Here is a 17934-nt window from a genome sequence, read left to right as displayed (position 1 = left end):
TTCTCCTACAAGGTTAAGGGGTAGGGCAGCCTTACCTAGAATGGGAGGAGTACGGGAAAATAAACTCCCTTTCCAAGTACGTCGGGCTGCTTAACAAGCTTCAGATATAGCTTTCATTACTACTTCTAGCTCCATAAAGTGGTCCCAGCTTTATAGGGGAAAGCGAGATTGATATGTAGGAATTCGAGAGTACAGCTGTAATTCAATATTTTAGGTCATTTTCCTTCGCTGTCCTTGCCGTAATGCAAGACCCGCGAACCAGCACTAGAAGAAGCCCTTGGAAAATCCATCGATAGTTGTCAAGAGAAGATCGCCGTCCTCGATGTCCTTTCTACGTCCTTTCAACTCCTCAATATCCCACTCAGCCCAGACGAAGCGTCCATTCAGGAAGGCTGCATCATCAGTTGCAAGCCAGGCAAAGAAGTCTCCAGCCAGCTCTCCATTTGTCATTCCATCCGGAGGCGCAGATGCTCCTGAACGAGTAAAGCCATCGGAATCGACGTTTCCAGGATGGACATTAACAAAGCGAATGTCAGGATGCTCGATGCGGATATTCTCAAACAATCGAACCTGCGCCAGCTTGCTACTATTGTATCCAGCCCAGCCAGTCAGAGGGAAACGCATATGCGCTGCCATGCTGGAGACGGTCAGAAGTACGGCACCTTTCGGCACGGCTTTTGTCTGCAAGAACTTCTGAGTGACCACTGCAGGGCCAAGGACATTGGTCTCCCTAGATAACATTAGTACAAGGGCAGATGTAACAAGGAGAAAGACTTACCAGCCAGCCCACCAAGGCTTGAGATCTTGCTGAATGAATGGGCCATCGTCTGGAAACTGGCCAGCATTGTTGATCACGATATCGGGAGCGCCGAAAGCATCGAAGATTGCTGCAACCGCATTTTCATCCGTCACGTCGGCAGCGAACGCCACAAATTTTGTTTCTGGATATCGAGCGGCGAACCGGTCTCGGGCAGCTTCGATGCGTACTTTGTCTCGACCGAGAATGGCAATTTTGGCTGCTCCCGCAGATGCGATTCCCTTTGTTATGTGCTCGCCTACGCCGCGCCCAGCCCCAGTGATGAGAGCCGACTTCCCAACTAGGGGTCTACCAGACACTGCCTTAGTCAAACCATCGTATGGTTGTTTGTGAGTCTTGACGAAATGGGCCATATTGCGAGTGAAGTGTTGATTGATGGGAATGGTATTTGTAAGAGTACGAGTATTTGAATCGAGAAGGATGTCATCTAAAATCAAAGTTAACCAGCTGCTGTGATTGAGCTATTTATCTCATAGAAATCCTGCATCCCGCTATTCAACCGGGTACGAGACCATTAACCCTTTGAATGATAATGATGTCCGGAGCATCCCAGGATTTCCAAGCAAACGCATATTCATCGGTGCTTGATAATCGTAAATGCACTGCGGAGTAATTGACATGCCTTCTTAATGACAAATTTAGTTCGAATTCTATGCTTGGTGGGTTTTCTAGAAAAATGCCAGGGGGGTGTGGCCCGGTTTCCGCGCGTGGCGTCAATGTGGCGCTGGCATCCTCGTCCCGGTACGATACTAGCACGTTAGTCCCGCATAGCCTGGATCTCGTCATTGGTAGGGTTTCCCGCAGCTCGGAATGATGATATAATATTGCCGGTCAGCGTCCGGAGTGATAATAAATCTCAATGTGGTTCAATAGCCTGCGACCAGACATAAGTAGACATTTGTAATCATTGGGGGGGAGATGGGCCTCGGCAGAGTTATTTGTATCTAGTCTCTGATCCTTATCTTGCATTGCCTCTAGGCATTAGGCCCAGTTCTTCTTCAATTTCACCGATTGTCTTCATCTTTGTTCTCCCACGATAGACGCCGAACTTCTGAGTAATTAGTCTCTCATTGCTCCTATTTCTCTATGTATTCAAAGCCAACACTATGCTCATTAATAGCGGCGGATGCGGCATATAAGCCCCGTAGCTGACGTCGCGCTGTTTGTTTGACACTAAAAGTACGCACTGATTATGGACAAGGGAAACTGCCCTTCCGGGTACTACTCTTCCAGGTTTTGACCAAGTCCTCGATATTACAGACTGGAATTCGTAGTAAGCCAGGTGCACGAATTCCATAATCGTAGATCGCATTCTGAATATTGGGGTCCGTCGGGTCCACGAGTGAGGTCTCCGCATCGGGCTTTGCCACGTTTCCGTTTTGGGCATCAAAGGTTGCAAGTGCTCTACATCAGCCAATTTCTGTTAGTGTATCTCGTTCTGCCATGGTTAGGAATGTGGTGGTTGGGTCTTTCCGATCCAGAAATGGAGGCTCTCTCCGAGCTGCACTTCGCGTCTTGTAGATGCAGAAATCGGTAGCAAACATAGAATGAGGCAATTTCAACTTACGCAGCAACCACAGCCTCGCGCGTCAATCCGCCAAAGTTGACTCCATCGATTGATGTGGCTCCAGCAAGCACTTTCAAGAAGCCTTTCGTGCATGTGTCTGGTCGACAGATTCCACTTGTCGGATTGCAGTACCCTTGTACGCACTTCTCCTCGGGTTCCTCCGCACCAACCAGAAGGTATCTCTGATTTTGGTAGCACACCTCAACTGCTCCCTTGTCGGATTGGTGCACACGGAAACGCTCATGATCCCAAGTATCGGAGCACCTGATGCCCGTGGCAACCACGGCAGGGTATTGCGGTGTCTGTGATAACTGGGACCACACTAGCGGGATCATGAAGGCAAAGAGTGTCTTGAACACAAGGCCACGGATCGCATCGGTCGCTATAGGTGTGTACTCGTCTGCAGATAAACGACCGTCCTTGATGATTTCAAACAAGAAGTCGTTCGCCTTGTCTTCGCCGCTGAAAATCCACTCTTGCTGTAATGGGAGAGCAGAGTTGATCATGTGTTAGTGTCTCCGCCCGCCTGCCGCTCCTCGCGAACGAATCGACAAAGCTGATTGGGTCTTGAACCACTTACAAGCTTAGTCAACGCCCTCCACCAGCTCTCAACCATCGTTGCGAGATGAGCTCCTAGCTCCTTCGTCATGTCGAACGACGTGGGCACCTTCATTTGGTCCTTGGATATTGTGATTCCGGTCTGCACAAGGGGGTTCACCCAGTCCTTCAGTACTCCGAGCTCGTTTGGTCTGGTGCCTAGAAAAGCGAGCTGTTTCAGAGCGATATTGAACACTGGAGCAGACAGTAGAGCCAATCCAAGTGATAAGATATCGAGCAGCACCTTTTCATTCGCCTTCTCCTTGACAGGGCGATCAAACAGGTCTGAGATGGCGCCAAGCTGAGCGGCTAGGCTGCTCATGGCGGTGTTGATACCGTCATAAAAGTTTCCGATTATCTGCAAGACGGAGGCTTCAGTCAACACAAAGGGCATCGATATGGTCCGGCGAGACGGCGCATTTGACCTTACATTATTGAGGGCCACGAAGGAGTTCAGAATGAGATATGGTGCTGCGACGCCCAAGTCTCGACAAAGGTAAAAGCTGTCGCAACCTAATAATGAGCAACACATGGTCAGAAGGGGGTTCCCAGAGTCGCTGAGCGCATACCGCGCCCTGGGAGGAACCCTGCACTCACCATTGCGGTCTGCACGAACCTGACAGTTCATGCTCTTGTCGCCACCCAGGAATAAGCTCATGGCCGGGGCAAATCTTGGTGAATCTCGAGCAAACCTCCAGTCCGCAATTGCGGAGCTCCATGCCCCTGAAGTATGAACAGCATTCCACCTGTCCTTCGGAGCGACACCCGCGCCTGTGAGAGATGGGTTGTCACATGTATCCTGACGCCATAAGTCGTCACCAGTGGTCGGGGGTAGGGTAGGCATGCCACCGCTATCATCACCGCCACCACCTGGAAGCGGTACCTCTGGTGTAAGCTCCCACCCGCCACCGTCGTGTTGACTTGCGGCCGGACACTCGAGCAAGCCTGGGGTAGTCTCTGCCGAGCCTTTGACGCATGCTGAGAGGGCCGACTCCTCGTTTCCGTTGACTGCTGTCATGCAGTACTCATAATTCCAGACGCCAGGGAACAAGAAGGTGACGCCCCAGCACGTACTTCCGGCAGCATAAGGGTCTTTCTTCAGGACAGACCCTGGCTCGTTGACATTGCGCGTCCACACATGATAGCCCGCCGCGTTGCCGTCCCCATCATATCTGAGCTGGACTGTGACGGCGTCGCGCGTGTAGACTTTGAGGTTCGTGGGCGCAGCCGGCCGGCCCTTGCCAACGCGGACCTGCGGCCCACCTCCTGGGAGACCGCCACCGTATTGGTTCCATCCCGCTACGGCAACGACATAGCGCTCGCCGGGGATCAGCCCGGTGATAGTCGCGGAGCGCGCGCCGCCGGGAATGCCGACACTATTGAGGAAGGATCCAGCCAGGTCCGCGGAGTATGTAATCACTTCCCAGATTGTCACGCCGCCACTACCTGGTGCCGGATCCCAGCTTACTGTGACCCCGTTACTGAGTGCATGGGTGACAATGTTTACCGGCGGCTCTGGTGTCTGAGGGGTGGCAGTTGCTCCGACAGTGCCACTATAGGACGACTTGATGCTGTCACCGCAGACAGCCTGGATCTGGTATTCCCACTCAAGGCCGGCAACTGTCCAGCTGGTATCGACTCGATTCACCGGGTTCGCGTACTGAGGTTCAGTCCAAGGTTGCCCCTTTATCCGCGTGCGCACGTTGTAGCCCGTTGCGCCACACACTTTATCCCACGTAACCGTAACACCCTGCGGCGATGAACTGGCTCGTACATTGCCTGGCATTGAGCAGGAGCGGCCAGGTATGTTTCCAGGGATTGCAAGTACTGCACTTCCCAGCCCAAAGGAGTTCTTGAGGGTCGTTGAGAAAGCCTGGGCTATCTGAAACTCCCCGAGGGCGTTTGGGTGGAGCCCATCATAGGCGGCAGGACACGCAGCAACGCCACAGCCGTAATTCTCTTGTAGTTTGACCAAAGCCAGGGGCGAGTTTGGCGTTGACCACCTGGGGATGTTCTGGCTCAGCAAGATGTTGTAGTTGCTGGTAGCAATTGGGAGGTCGTCGCGTCCCTTAATCAGAGTCCGCTGCGGCACATTTGCGATGGCGAATCTTACGTTTGGCTTAGCGCTGCGGGCGTTGTCCACGATTGATTTGACGCTTGCCAGCGTGCCCTCGGACCCGCTGACAAACCAGCCCATATCGTTGAATCCAATCGCCATCAGGATATAGTCCGGCTGGTATGTGCCTACAATACTGGAAATGTCGTTCTTGACTTGAGCGGCTTGGCGTCCCCACAGGGCATAGTGGTTGCATGGGAATGATCCGATGCCCGCGGCATATCCGCCATATGTTCGAGGTGGAGGGACTGTTGCCTTTGTCCCCTGGAGCAATGGTGCAACCGGCGTGGATGGCTCGTCCGAGGATAAGTACCAACCCAAGGTCCAACAAACTCGGCGGCGATGCCGTTATCGCGGAACCACTCCCAGATGCGAAACCGCCAAGTATAGTCCCCTTCTCGCCCGTGGGAGATTGAATCGCCCACAACCATCACTCGAACGCCTGCTCGTGGTCCGATGGCAGAGGCAAGTACTGGCTGGAGCACAACATTCAGCTGGACGAGCAGCAGCGTGGCAGTCAAAAGGGCCACTTCAGCCCTCGCGAGTGAACCAAGCCACGGCAACATCGTTGCTGAAACGGCCGCGCTCGTGCGCCAGAGTTGACTAGGATCTTTGATCGTCGAGATGATGGGGGAGTTGCGAAGAGGCACAAGAAGAAGTCCAGGTGCTGAATTATGGTTGAGAAGGTCATACTCACAGACTCATTCATAAATCAGGTCGAAGTAGTTCTATATATACTTGATACAGCCGGCTGCAACCCGCTCTACGGTTGCGACCCGCCTGATGGTATACACGTGGGTAAGTGTATAGGGTGTCATAGCACTGCCGATATGGTTTCCAAATTTGAGCATTAGACGATGGGGAAACTTGTCACAAATATGTGTAGCAAGCAGGGTCTAGCCTGTGTTTATGGATGATGCGGAACAATTGACTCCAAATAAACCCTGGATGGCTGAACGACCCCTGCCATTACAGACAACTAGTAACTATGTTTCTCACGGGTGAACTAGTCATCCTTGTCGGAAGGATTGTGGCTTAAGGGGCATAGCTTGCAATTGGCTGTGTACACAGAAATGGCTGTCTTCAATCTCCCGTACGAGCAGCCACGTCCATGCTTGCATCAGAACTGGGAGCACAAGATTATAGGCTCAACGCAGATTTTGGCATTGTTGCGTCGTACGGCTGGCTGGGTGTGACAGGCAGCGAGTGTCTCCAGCCACGACAGCGCATCCACAGCTGGCTGAGACAGCCCATCCACAGCTCACTGAGACAGCCGACGGCGCCTTTTGAAGAAGACAGGACGCGGTCCCGTTGTCCTAATGAGGCTTACTGAGGGACCGCGACATCCTTGGACGTGTCTAATTCTTCGTGTCTCCTGAGATCCATAGGCCTGTCGAGCAGGGGGACCACATAAGGGTCAAACGTCTTCCAGTAAGGATTCTCCAGGTGGTACTTCTGGCTCTGGCGCGTAGGGAAGCGCATAGATCAGCGGAGTGTACGACATCGACCTGCTCTTGCTAGGACCTTACATATTCAGTCTCGAAGCGCTCCACAATGGTGAAGGCTCTGGGGTCATGAACATCCTGCATGACGAACCAGCTGACAGTCTCGCGGTCCTTTGAGTAGACGCGCGAGGCTTCGATGAGCTTGGCTTTGATGCGGTCGACCGAGTCGGGCTGGTCGTTGGCGTACAGATGCACAGTGATTGTATAAACCATCTTGGAAGGCTGCGTTCCCTCGGAGATCTGTGGCTTGGGGGCAATTGATGCTCGTCGTAGATTGGGGCGGGGGAAGTTGGTGATGCGATGCAGGAAAGTCAAGCTTGAATTGTTGATTGTTGGGAAGGGGACTGACGAGGAGGGGCTCCAGGCATTGTGACCCCACAATACGGCACCAATTCTTCTCTGTACGGATATAGTGTAAATACCGCGTAAATCGATATGCATGCTGTTCCGGGCATGCCGCCATGCCCAACTGAAGCCGCCGTAACTATGGCGTCAACTTTGTGTGCTTCACATAGGCTGTCTTCGCAGCCCGATGCTCGGTAGGCGCCACACAAAAGACAAGTTCTGAGAGAGGCACATGACCGATGAGAGCCATGAGCCAGCTATCCAGAGGTTATGTTGTCACGTGCCGGATCCTTGGCCCTGGCACTAGTTGGATTTGGAAAGCGGCAAGTGACGCGAGTCGGAAGGATCGGCAGCCTCACGCCCACACACACACGAGCACAAGTTCATTGGCTTACGGAACACCAGTACTTTTTTTTTTTTTCACTGGCCATGTTTCAAGAGCATGTGTACTCATTTTGATACTATCTCGTCTTGATTTGTGCTGGAGGCACTAGTTAATTGTAGACCCGGCTATGCAAGCCTCTTGATTGATCACTTTCACGCCCTGTGCGAGTCCTTTTCCTGGTTCGAGATGGTCCGTTCGGCGTGATCAGCCATGCCAGCCTCCTCGAGGTTCTTCGACTCGGGCTCGAGCTCTCTGCGAGCAGCAGGCTTCAGATCCTCGGCCGTCGGGTAGGCAATCTTGTGGACCTTGTACCATGGGTGGTCGAACAACTTGTCCATGCTCTCAAGCGAACGACCAGAAGTCTCGGGCATTGCAAAGAAGACATAGACGAGCGAGATGACGCAGATGCCCATGAAGAAGAAGAAGGCACCAAAGCGATTGGTGGCAGCGAGGAGCGAAGGCATGGCACGCGAGCAGCCAAAGTACATGGCCCAGTGGACTGCCATGAGGACCGAGACGTTGAGGGAGCGAATGCGCATGGGAAACACCTCAGCCGAGACAAGGTAGGGAATGGAAAACCAGCCGATGGACCAGGCCAGGGCGTGGATGTAGATAGCAACGATTGCTGCGCGGGAAGCTGCCATGGCGCTGGCCGAGGCCTCGATGACGGCAACCGACATGCCCGTTGTGGCTCGCAGGTATGCGCCCACGAACGCCAGAGTCACAATCTGGAGGACGATGCCCGTCATCAGAGACCGGCGGCGGCCGATGAAATCGATGACAAAGATGGAGAAGAGCAGCACAGACACAAACTTGACAACAGCGTACAAGCCGGTCGCGAGGAAGCGCGACTCAGTGCCGACGATGCCGAGGTAGCCAAAGATGGTCGGGCTGTACTGCGTGATGGCGTTGGCGCCAGACCACTGTCCGAGTACGTGGCAGGAGAACATGAGCATGAAGCGGCGACGGTTAGAGAGGTCGGCAAAAGTCTCTTTGACAAGGTCGAGGGTCGAGGCACCAGCGACGACTTCGATCTCGGCATTGAGCTGGTTCTCAATGCCCTGGAACTCGGCCTGGACGTACGGGTGGTCTTCGGGGAGGTTTCGGAAGCGGCAGAGGGTAGCCAGAGCCTGGCTGCGCTTGCCCTTGCTGAGGAGGAATCGAGGGGTCTCGGGGGTGAAGAATGATCCGATACCCCAGATGACGGCGGGCAAGACCTGCAGAGCCGTTGGCAGCTGCCACTGGAGGTCGGTGTTGGCGTGATACTGTGTGACGCCATAGTTGAAGAAGAAGCCAAAGACGACACCGAGCTGCTGGCAGCAGGTGTATTGCAAAGTCAGGAGACCACGGATAGGCTGAGGGGAAATCTGGAGCGTGGAGAAGATGAGAATTAGCCATGTCGCGTGTCGGGTAAAGTTGTCCTCAGTGAAGTGACATACCTCTGCAATATAGACCGAAGGCAACACGGTAGTAGCACCGATACCGAGACCCGCGATGACACGCGTGGCGTAGAGGGCACCTAGATTGCCGTCGCTGAAGGTCTGGCCAAGGACACCGGCGATGTAGATAATGGTGAACAGTTGAAACGTGTAGGTGCGACCAAGCCTCTGAGTGAGCCAGACACAGCCCAGACAGCCAAAGACAGCACCGGCAGTGGCAATAGCGACAATCCATCCCTTGGTGTTTGCATAGTCGGCTTCGGACTGCTTGGCAATACCAAATCGAGACCTGAAGGAGTCCATGATGACCAGAGAGGCAATATTTCCTACAACGGCGAACGGAGAACGCATTAGAATGGTGGGAGTCCACGCGGCTCGTGATTCTGGGGAGTAGGCAACAGAAGAACATACCTTCATCGAAGCCCTTGGCAACACCAGAGAAACTCCAAACGCAGGTGCAGAAAAGGAGATACCAGTTGAAAATCTCCTTGGGGCTGTCCTTGATGGCCTTCTTGGTGGCCTTGATCATATTGGGACGCGTCATGGTGGGCTACGACGGTCGACGACGGAACACGACAGTCGAGACTTGTGCTTGATAGTGAGGAAGGGGTAGAGAGAGGCTTCCAATCCCGCGACTTGCTGCTTGTTCAGGCGGAGAGTCGGGTCGCGCTGATGATCAAGAAGATCCAGAATCGTCAGGAGCGACAGCTTTGCATTTATGTCGACGAGGCTGGGGGTCGGCCGATGGTCAGATGCCTTAGCCGCACGCACCACTGTGCCACCGTCAGCAGCAAAGAACTGGCGCCCGTGGGGAACATTGCGTTTTGCGGAGGACTGGGGCCCCAGGCTGGAAACGAGGAGGTCCGGGCTTCGGGGCATGTCCGTCTCCTACGGAAAAGACTAGCAGCGTTTAGCAGCACCGAGGAAGCTTCTGGGGAGCAATTGGAGCATGACTCGTGAGAAGTGCCGACCCCAGAACTCGGGTTCACACCGATGGGCCCAGACTGTTCCTGCCGGGGTCTGTCCGCAAGCGATCACGGCCCCCCCCATAAAGATGTCCGCAGGCCCCGTTCTGCCCTTGGTGCGCATGCCAAGCGGCCGAGGCGGCATTGGGACACGACAAGCCTCTGCGAAGACTTTTCTTGGCAGCCTCCCGCGCCGGGCGCTCATGTGGCCGAAGCGCTCGTCGGCGAGTCGCGTTGGGGACGAAAAGAGGAGCACTGTGCTGATCGCCAAGGCGCGATACAGCTGACCACGGCCGCGGACATTCTGCAAACCTGTTGCACCAGCACTGTACAGCAAGACTGAGAGGCTCCCATGTGATTACAAAGAGCTTTCTTTTCAGGGATGGCATGGGTGCGGCTGAGTGTGGAGACGGCCTGAACATGCGCAGCTAACACCAGGAATCGAATATCAGTGCCATTTCTAGGAAACAGCCCAATGCTAGTAGACAGCTAGAGGGCTCACGCGTGAGTCAAGCCTCACGCCCGTGCGCCTCCGCACCCAGCTGAGAAGGACGGCTATTCGCGCTTCTTCAGTTTTGGTGCCTTGACAGCACCCCGGCAGTGCCAATCCACCTTTTGCACGTTTCCTTCCATGCTGTCCGTGATGTATAACGTCTTGTGCTCGGGGCCGCCGAAGCAGCAGTTTGTGAGGTTCAGTCCTTTTGTACCACTGACAATCCTCGCCTTGGGCACACCGTGGCTGTCCACGACAAAGACTGAACCAAGACTGGGATGGCACACAAACAGACTGCCCTCCTCATCAACTGCCAGGCCGTCCGGCCCGGCATTGCCAAATGACTGGAAGAACACGCCGGCTTTGCTCGTTGTGCCGTCCTCGTGAAGTGGCAGGCGCCAGACCTGGTTCGCCCGTGTCATGGCAACGTACAAGAAGCGTTCATCTACGGAAAGCACGATCCCATTCGGCGACGCTCCGTTATCCAGTAACGTGTCCAGCTTCCCCTGGGGTGAGAGCCTGTACACTCTTCCTGTTGGGTCCGTGATGCCAGTCTGGCCTTGATCTGTAAAGTACAGGTTTCCATGGGAGTCGATGATGAGGTCGTTAGGCCCCTTGAATCGTTCGAGATTCTTCCGTGTGAGCTTGGGCCCGACTTTGCCAGTCGCCGGGTCGAATTCGAGGATGCCCTGCAGACCAGGTCGGTGGTTAGTTCTTGGTCATTGTCGCCAATTGAGAGATGAGAGATGAAAGGCAGCATCCTTATCACAGCTGACCCATATGTCGCCATTCTGCTTACGGCCATGATGCAACACCGAGCGAACAATAGGGTACACAGATTGGTACTCAAAAACTCACCTGCTTGTAATCGGCAATCATCAGGGTTCCGTCTGGAGTTCCTACAAGCCCGTTGGGCTCGCCATCCCACTGCGCAGCTACTGTGACGTTCTTTTGGCTGTCGATTTTCAGGATCCTCCCGTATGGAATGTCGACAATATAGAGGTTTCCATCAGTGTCTACCACGGGGCCCTCTAGGAAGATGTGCTGGAATTGGACCGCGGAGCCTCCACGCCATTCGGTCTCCTGGCCTACGCAACGCAGCTCGTCAGGGATCCGGACATGGAGCTCGGCCGTGATGGTAGGTGGTGGAGCGTAAAAGTTCATGATGGCAATCCCCCGTAGGTTTGTTCTCGCGTGTTCGTTATAGCACTCGACAATCACCAGAGATGTGAGAAACAAGAGCGTGTGCACGGGTAAAAGGGCAAGGAATGAGAAAGCGGGAGGCGGAAAAATGGGGGAAGCCGGAGCTTTCTCCAACACGACCCTCACCAGTGTGGAGCAGGCTACTTGGGGCTGAGCGGTTTTCCTCCCCGCAATTCGCACTTCCGCTCGGGGCCGCTCCGAGCGACCACAATTCGGTGGGTGGTAGGTCCACGCATCGGATGGCGTGGTGCTCACCCGGGCCTTCACCGGCACTACTATGGAAGAACGGAGCAGCGTCAAGGCCTCGTTCTTTGCGTCGCACACGATGAGGTACTGTTTGCAGCACTGTCCGGTAATGGTTCCTGTTAATAATTGATGCTACCCGAATCCAAGAAAGAAGGTGCTAGAGGCTGTATTGATACAACACCCAAATATGGAAAACCCTGGATTGTCCTCCGTGGAACAGGATAGGGTACGAGAGTCTTGGGGATTGTCATAGTCTGCCCAACGCCTCTACTCTAGCTTGAGTTTGTCGGGGTCGCATTGTCCAACAGAGGGTTCACAGAGCCCCAAATATCGGATGTCCGTACGGTTATGCTGGCGAAGATGCTTGCTCCGTCCAGGCTCATGGCGCATCTTGCACAATCTTACCAGATATCGTCAAGTGGAGTATGTAGAACTTGCATGGCTGCGCAACAACTCCTCTCACCAAGCTCTTCATGCGTGAGCCGAGCCTGCTGTCCTCAGCCCGCCTTAGGGGGCAGAGGTTTAAGGTCTACATGAAAATCTTGAGATCATTGCTTATATCGACCGCGGACGGATCCAAGGCGCCGACGACCTCCGTGGGACAGGCGACCAGGCAGGCTGGTGGCGTCAGTGGACGCACCATAGACTACCGCAGCTCCTTGCGGGCCAGCGCTTATCTCGAGAAATGTCGCTCAAGCAGGCTCTTTTTGAGATCTGTGTTGGCCAGGAAAGCGATGTAGATGTGGTCGTATCTCAACGGGTACAATGGTACATTCATCTAGTAAGTTCACATCCCGTGACCTCTGGAGAACTAGGCCGACGTCGGGGAGGCTGCACTGTGGGGTTCATTCGTCTTTCAAACACGAAACTAGGATGAAGAAATTGGTAGAAGCATACAACCGGGTTCAAATACTGACAATAGATGTCTGATGACGAGACGTGGAACAAAGCAAGATATTTAAAAGAGTTGTTTATAATGATGTCTTGGTGGAGCGCATGCCCAGGAGTTTGGGCTGTTCACTTGCATTAGGTCTACGGAGTTATTGAAGTCGCTGCTAAAGGCGGCGACCAAGAATTGACCAGCTTTTTCGGCACTGAGCCGATTCCACTGTTGGTCGAACAAGGCCCGTAGACTGCTCAAGACACAAAGCGCCACTCGTTGTACTCGCCAGTCTGTGCCTGCCTCTCCTCGAGCTGCTTGTTCTTCCGGTTGACCCACCACTTGAGCATGAGACAGGACAGGATGGAGGCGCCGCAACCGACAATGATGATGCCACCACCCATCTCATAACGGGGAGCCTGGTTCGTGAGGAAAAAATAGGGGCTGAACCAGTGCGTCACGCTGCTGGCACAGTTGGCGATAGCCACCAGCGCAGCACGCTTGGTGCGGGGCCGGGGCACAACCGTCGTCTCCCAAGACAAGTGCAAGTTGAGAGCGATGAACGGGCCAGAGCACAGGAGGAACAGGCCAAAGTAGCGGGGAGCTTGCTGAAGGGTGGAGATCAGAATGACAGCACCGGCAAGAGCGGTGGCCATAGCGCCGACGATGTGCCAGCAGTGCTCGAGCAAGCGACCGCTGGACCAGGAGACCGCGATACAGACTCCATACGCGAAGAGGTAAGGAGGCGCTTGGAGGAGGTAGGTTCCAGTCTTGTCGAAATGGAAGGTTTCCAGGATCTTTGTCGCAATGTTAGAAATGGAACATTTGTAGGGCTGGGAAGCCGGGGAAACTCACAGAAGGGAAGAAATCCTTGAAGGACTGCCCGACAATGACAAAGAAGTGGAGGCAGGCAAACATCCAAGTGAAGGGGTCCTTGGCAGCCAGGATGACACCGCCCCAACGAGTTCCCTCGTCGTCCTCGGTGTATCCGCCACCAGAGACCTGCATTCGGTACTGTGCCATCTCGGACTCCTCGGCTGTAAGGAAGTAGGTGCCAGTGTTGTTAGGCCATTTGGGAATGCACCAGAACGAGACAATGGCGACGGCGATGCTAACGATGCCCTCAATGAGAACAAACCACTGTGAATGGACACGCAAGTTAGTTCTGGATGCATGTCACAGGATGGCCCATGGATGATTGATGACTGACCTGCCAGGAGTGGAGACCGCGAATGCCCTCCATTGTAGTGAGGATGGCAGCAGCCAAAAGACCTGAAATGACGTTGGAGATGATGTTGCCGGCGTGCCAGATGCTCATGCGGAGAGGGGACTCGTGCTTCGTGTACCACGAGGATGTCATGAGGGAAACAGCCGGGACAAAGGGCCCTTCTGTGACACCGACCACGAATCGGCACAGCATGAAACCCCAGCCGCTCGACAGAGCAGTCATGCAAATGGTAGTCACAGACCAACCCAGCATGCAAATAGGCAAGAGCAAGCGCGGGTTGCCCTTTGCGAGGACGACGTTGGCAGGGACTTGAGAAATGATGTAGCCGACGTAGAACAGAGAGATTCCCGCGGACCATTCGGTGTCGGTCATGCCAAGGTCCTTCTGCATGCCAGCGAGACGAGCGTTGGACACGTTGATGCGGTCAAGGTAGCTGGAGAGTGCGCGTCAGCTGGTCAGCATTTGGAATCCCCCGCATGGGCGGCTAGAGAAGTTTTGCCGATTAGAGACTCACTTCATGAGCAACATCATGGTGATGCATGGCAGGAAGATCCAATCGAGCTTCTTGAGCAGCCGCTTGTTGATTGCGTCGCGGCGCTCGGGAGTCAAGTCGCGCAGCAGTGGCCACTGCTCGAGCAGGCGGTCGGGCGAGGAAACATCCTCGACCTGGTCCTGAGCGGCCTTGACCTCGCTCACGCTGGGCTTGCGGTCGGCATCCGGAGAAGTCATTGCATGTGCTGGAGACAGAGAAAGTCTTGATAAAAGGTCGCTGGGTTAGAGATTTCCTGAGAATAAGAAGATCGCCTTGCCCGTGTCGATGGCCAGAGGAAAAACCTGACACGATCGACAACCCTCGCCAGCATATATACCCAGTAGCCATACCGCAAGCCTTGGCAGTTCCCTCATGCGCAGCCGTTCCCAGCATCTTGGCATCGCAGCACGTCGAGGCCCTATCTTACCGCCAGTGCTGGGCGGTCGTCGTGTGAGCGATGCAGCAGGGCCTTGGCGTTGAGGATGGGCATGCTGATCGGAGGGTTCCCCGCGCGTGCAGGCTGTGGGAGTCTGGGGAGCGACTCTGGAGAAGTCTGGGGCGCCGCAGGGCCCGCGGCTTGGCGGCAGGTTAGCGCCGGGCTTGGCCCGTGCGGGCGGGCCTGCCCCGGATCCCCCACTGAGGGGCTGCCTCGGGCCAAGCCCGCCCCGGCGCGAGCCTGACTCTGCGCGCGCTGCCAAGGGCAGTGAAATGGGGCGTTTCCCCAAAGCCCAGCATTCACAATCTCCGCTGATCCTGTGCCGGACCCCCCAACGCACGCGACCTCGAGGTCGAGGTCAACCAACCTGCCCGGCACTGATGGCAAAGCGCCCGGCTGACAAGGCGGCGCCGCCGCCGCCATCCTCCGCCCACGACCGGGACCGTGAACCCCGCCAGCCCCATCCTCCCCAGCAGCAGCAGCTCCCACGCCTGCCGGCCTGCCAAACGTGCTCTGCCCGCAAGGTCAAGGTGCGTATGTCCCTTCCAAGCTGAGTCTGCTCGCATGGCCGCCGTACGGGACTGAGTCTTTGCCCACCACGGCGTCTGCAGTGTGACAGTGGCCGCCCAGCATGCGGGCTCTGCATCAAGAACAACATCACGTGTACCATTTTGGACACAACCACTGGCGAGCTCATCTCGCGCGCGTAAGTCAGGCCAAGTGTTTGTTTGCCCACGCATTTTTATCGAATCCGTGCGTGAAAACTGATCGCCCTCGCAGATACATTCACGAGCTTGAACAGAAGGTCCACGCACCACAGTGCGGAACCAAGCGGCCAGCACCTTCAGTGCATGATGGCTCTCCCGCGGGCGCCGACGCCGTCACACCGGCCAAGTCAGTCGATACGCCCTCGACGGCTCTGCATGGTGCCGGTCTGAGGTTGGTAGTGCCGTGAATCCGCATACTCGAGTTTCGTGTAGCTGACATTTCCTTCCTCGCAGTTTCATGAGCTCCCTGTTTACCGACCCGGACTGGAGAAGCAGGCACTCAGACCTGCTCCAGTCTCTGACAAGTGCCTCGCAGGCCGCTGCTGCGAGCCCGAGCGTCGGGCCATGCCCTCTGCCAGCCTCCGGCACCGAGGCCAGGGCATATTTTGACAGCTAGTATGTGGTCTCAGGCACTGCATTTGTTTCCACGAATCCATTCGAGGCTGGACAGACTAACAAAACCTTCTTTTGACAGTATCCGCGAGGACCATGCCCAAAAGCCCATCCTCTCCCGTGCCGAGATCGAGACCCTATTCAACCAAATCTACGACAACTCCAAAAATGCGCCGCGTCAAGGGCTTCCACGACAAACCCTTTACCGCGCCTGCATGATCATGGCCCTCGGTGCCGTCAAGCCGTTTCGTCACAACGCCTGCAAGCATCATCCGTTTGGGTTCTATTTGACCGCCATGGAATACCTGGATCCCACCTTCCTATCAAGCAATCTCTCTGCTATCCAGAACCTTCTGCTCATTGTACGATTTGGGATTTACTTTCACATAGGTTAGCACTCCTTTGGTGTGATTAGCTGTACCGAAAGAAACTGACCACGTACAGGCGCATCCATCTGGGAGATTGTACGGATGTGTATGAGAATGTGCGTGGAGCAGGGACTTCATAAGAAGTCGCCTCATGGTGAATTCTCACCCATGGAGGAGCAGATGCGCCGTAGGGTGTTTTGGTGTGTCTACCTGATGGACCGCTACAGCTCAAGTACCCTGAGTCGGCCTTTCGCCATTTCCGACCACGACATCGATGTGCCCTCGGTTGTCGATGCGGATGATGCCGAAATCATTGCCGCCACGCAGAGCCAGCCTGGCAAGCCGCTTGACGAGTTGGATATTGGACGGCACAGGCTGCACAACTCGGCGCCCAGCGAAGCAAGTGTGCTTCTGTTGACAGTCCGCCTGCGGCAGATATCATCCGACGTCAACACAATGTTCTCAAGCCTGCTAAGGCGGAAGGTCTCAGACCCAGACAGCTACAGCGCGCTCACGGCCACTGGCAGAATCTGCGAGATCATGGACGCCATTGTGTTGAGGCTAGAGGCATGGCGGAGCACTGCCCCCGTCTTCGAACATCCGCGCAGTCAGTATGAGCGTTCAGAGTGGTATGATTTGCTCAAGACCCGCGAGATCTTCAACATCATGCGCGGTGCCGTTGATGCCAGCCCGAAGCGCGACGGCGTGCCCCCTCGGCATGTGCTTGTGCAGTGCCTGGAGTGGGCCATGCGTACCATTGAACTGTACTCTGATCTGTTTGAAAGGTCCATCGTGACGAACACGCGGAGCTACTTCCAGCTGATGATCAATGCTGGATTCTCAATCCTCTACTTTGCATCGGTGTCTACGCCGGCCATGCTCACCCCCGATGTCGCCGCTCGCTGCCGCGACATTCTGAGCCGTTGCGGCAAGACTCTGATGCAGATGACGGTGGACCTGGCCAACTCGCGGCATTACGTGGCCGTCTTTGAGGCGCTGCATCACCACCTATCACACAAGCTACGGATCGTGCAGTCGCGGAGGCCGTCGCCTCCCGGCTCGAGAGGCGGCCCAAACGGCGGCCACCTGGCACACGGCCACTTTGCTGCCCCCGCCGACAATGCGCACGTGCAATTTCCGAGAGCTGGCGGCTCGGATCACTCTGCAAACGGCCCGCAGGCCTTCTACGCCTCAGACAAGGATGGCAATGAAGTCGTGCCGAGTCTCGGCCACTACCCAAACGTCGAACAGGCGACAGGCTCACAAAATGGGGCTGGTCCGTATGGTGGCTTTGTTCCTGGGCTCGACAATCACCTGGCCTGGACGAACGGGCGCTACCTGCCACTCCAGGATCAATATCAGCAGCAACCGCTTGCGGTGGCACCGCGAGCCGCGGATGAGGCCGGCGCGGCGTATCAGCTAGACGATACGAGCGAGCTGCTCAACTGGGACTTTCTACACGACGAGGTCCTGTGGAACATGGGCAACTACGTGTATGGTGGTGCTAACGAGGCATTTGGGTCATTCGATGGGATCCCCATGCCCCCTTGACTGGGAGTTTTGGTTGAGCTCGTGCCAATGTTCAATAACTGTCTCTTCCTGCTCACCCATCTCTACGCGTGTGTTTGTACGTATGATTGGAGTGTGTTCCG

The 17934-nt window shown here is 55.3% G+C and overlaps 7 protein-coding genes across 7 annotated transcripts; 1 reads left to right on the top strand and 6 right to left on the bottom strand.

Moving 5' to 3' along the window:
* Positions 1-264: 264 nt before the first annotated feature.
* B0I36DRAFT_241968 (uncharacterized protein) lies at positions 265-1170 on the bottom strand (the record flags this gene model as incomplete). Its single annotated transcript, XM_046149873.1, has 2 exons — positions 265-730; positions 779-1170. The coding sequence occupies 2 exons, from the start codon at positions 1168-1170 to the stop codon at positions 265-267; spliced, it is 858 nt and encodes a 285-aa protein (XP_046013380.1).
* Positions 1171-3434: 2264 nt separating this feature from the next.
* B0I36DRAFT_410163 (uncharacterized protein) lies at positions 3435-5528 on the bottom strand (the record flags this gene model as incomplete). The annotated part of the gene is given in 6 exon segments (XM_046161905.1): positions 3435-3484; positions 3774-4665; positions 4684-5064; positions 5095-5225; positions 5235-5391; positions 5415-5528. Coding segments are annotated over 6 exon segments (1725 nt in total).
* A 415-nt stretch (positions 5529-5943) lies between these two features.
* B0I36DRAFT_289917 (uncharacterized protein) lies at positions 5944-6939 on the bottom strand. The gene is made up of 2 exons (XM_046151689.1): positions 6627-6939; positions 5944-6558 (listed from the first exon to the last, which is right to left on the bottom strand). The coding sequence occupies exons 1-2, from the start codon at positions 6813-6815 to the stop codon at positions 6424-6426; spliced, it is 324 nt and encodes a 107-aa protein (XP_046013378.1). The 5' UTR covers positions 6816-6939; the 3' UTR covers positions 5944-6423.
* A 545-nt stretch (positions 6940-7484) lies between these two features.
* On the bottom strand, positions 7485-9315 carry B0I36DRAFT_349735 (general substrate transporter; the record flags this gene model as incomplete). Its single annotated transcript, XM_046156823.1, has 3 exons — positions 7485-8699; positions 8772-9097; positions 9183-9315. 3 exons carry the CDS (start codon positions 9313-9315, stop codon positions 7485-7487), a joined length of 1674 nt encoding a protein of 557 aa, XP_046013377.1.
* An 806-nt stretch (positions 9316-10121) lies between these two features.
* B0I36DRAFT_289909 (uncharacterized protein) lies at positions 10122-11472 on the bottom strand. The gene is made up of 2 exons (XM_046151688.1): positions 11088-11472; positions 10122-10918 (listed from the first exon to the last, which is right to left on the bottom strand). The coding sequence occupies exons 1-2, from the start codon at positions 11391-11393 to the stop codon at positions 10292-10294; spliced, it is 933 nt and encodes a 310-aa protein (XP_046013376.1). The 5' UTR covers positions 11394-11472; the 3' UTR covers positions 10122-10291.
* Positions 11473-12644: 1172 nt separating this feature from the next.
* Positions 12645-14317, bottom strand: B0I36DRAFT_324448 (major facilitator superfamily domain-containing protein; the record flags this gene model as incomplete). Its single annotated transcript, XM_046154113.1, has 4 exons — positions 12645-13355; positions 13414-13698; positions 13769-14219; positions 14301-14317. 4 exons carry the CDS (start codon positions 14315-14317, stop codon positions 12816-12818), a joined length of 1293 nt encoding a protein of 430 aa, XP_046013375.1. The 3' UTR covers positions 12645-12815.
* Positions 14318-15568: 1251 nt separating this feature from the next.
* Positions 15569-17905, top strand: B0I36DRAFT_324446 (fungal-specific transcription factor domain-containing protein). Its single transcript, XM_046154112.1, has 4 exons — positions 15569-15693; positions 15756-15917; positions 15997-16304; positions 16359-17905. The coding sequence occupies exons 2-4, from the start codon at positions 15760-15762 to the stop codon at positions 17831-17833; spliced, it is 1941 nt and encodes a 646-aa protein (XP_046013374.1). The 5' UTR covers positions 15569-15693; positions 15756-15759; the 3' UTR covers positions 17834-17905.
* The last annotated feature ends 29 nt before the right edge of the window (positions 17906-17934 follow it).

Source organism: Microdochium trichocladiopsis (assembly GCF_020744255.1).
Source record: "Microdochium trichocladiopsis strain MPI-CAGE-CH-0230 chromosome Unknown B0I36scaffold_5, whole genome shotgun sequence".
NCBI lineage: Eukaryota > Fungi > Ascomycota > Sordariomycetes > Xylariales > Microdochiaceae > Microdochium > Microdochium trichocladiopsis.
This window is presented reverse-complemented; position numbering and strand designations above follow the sequence as displayed.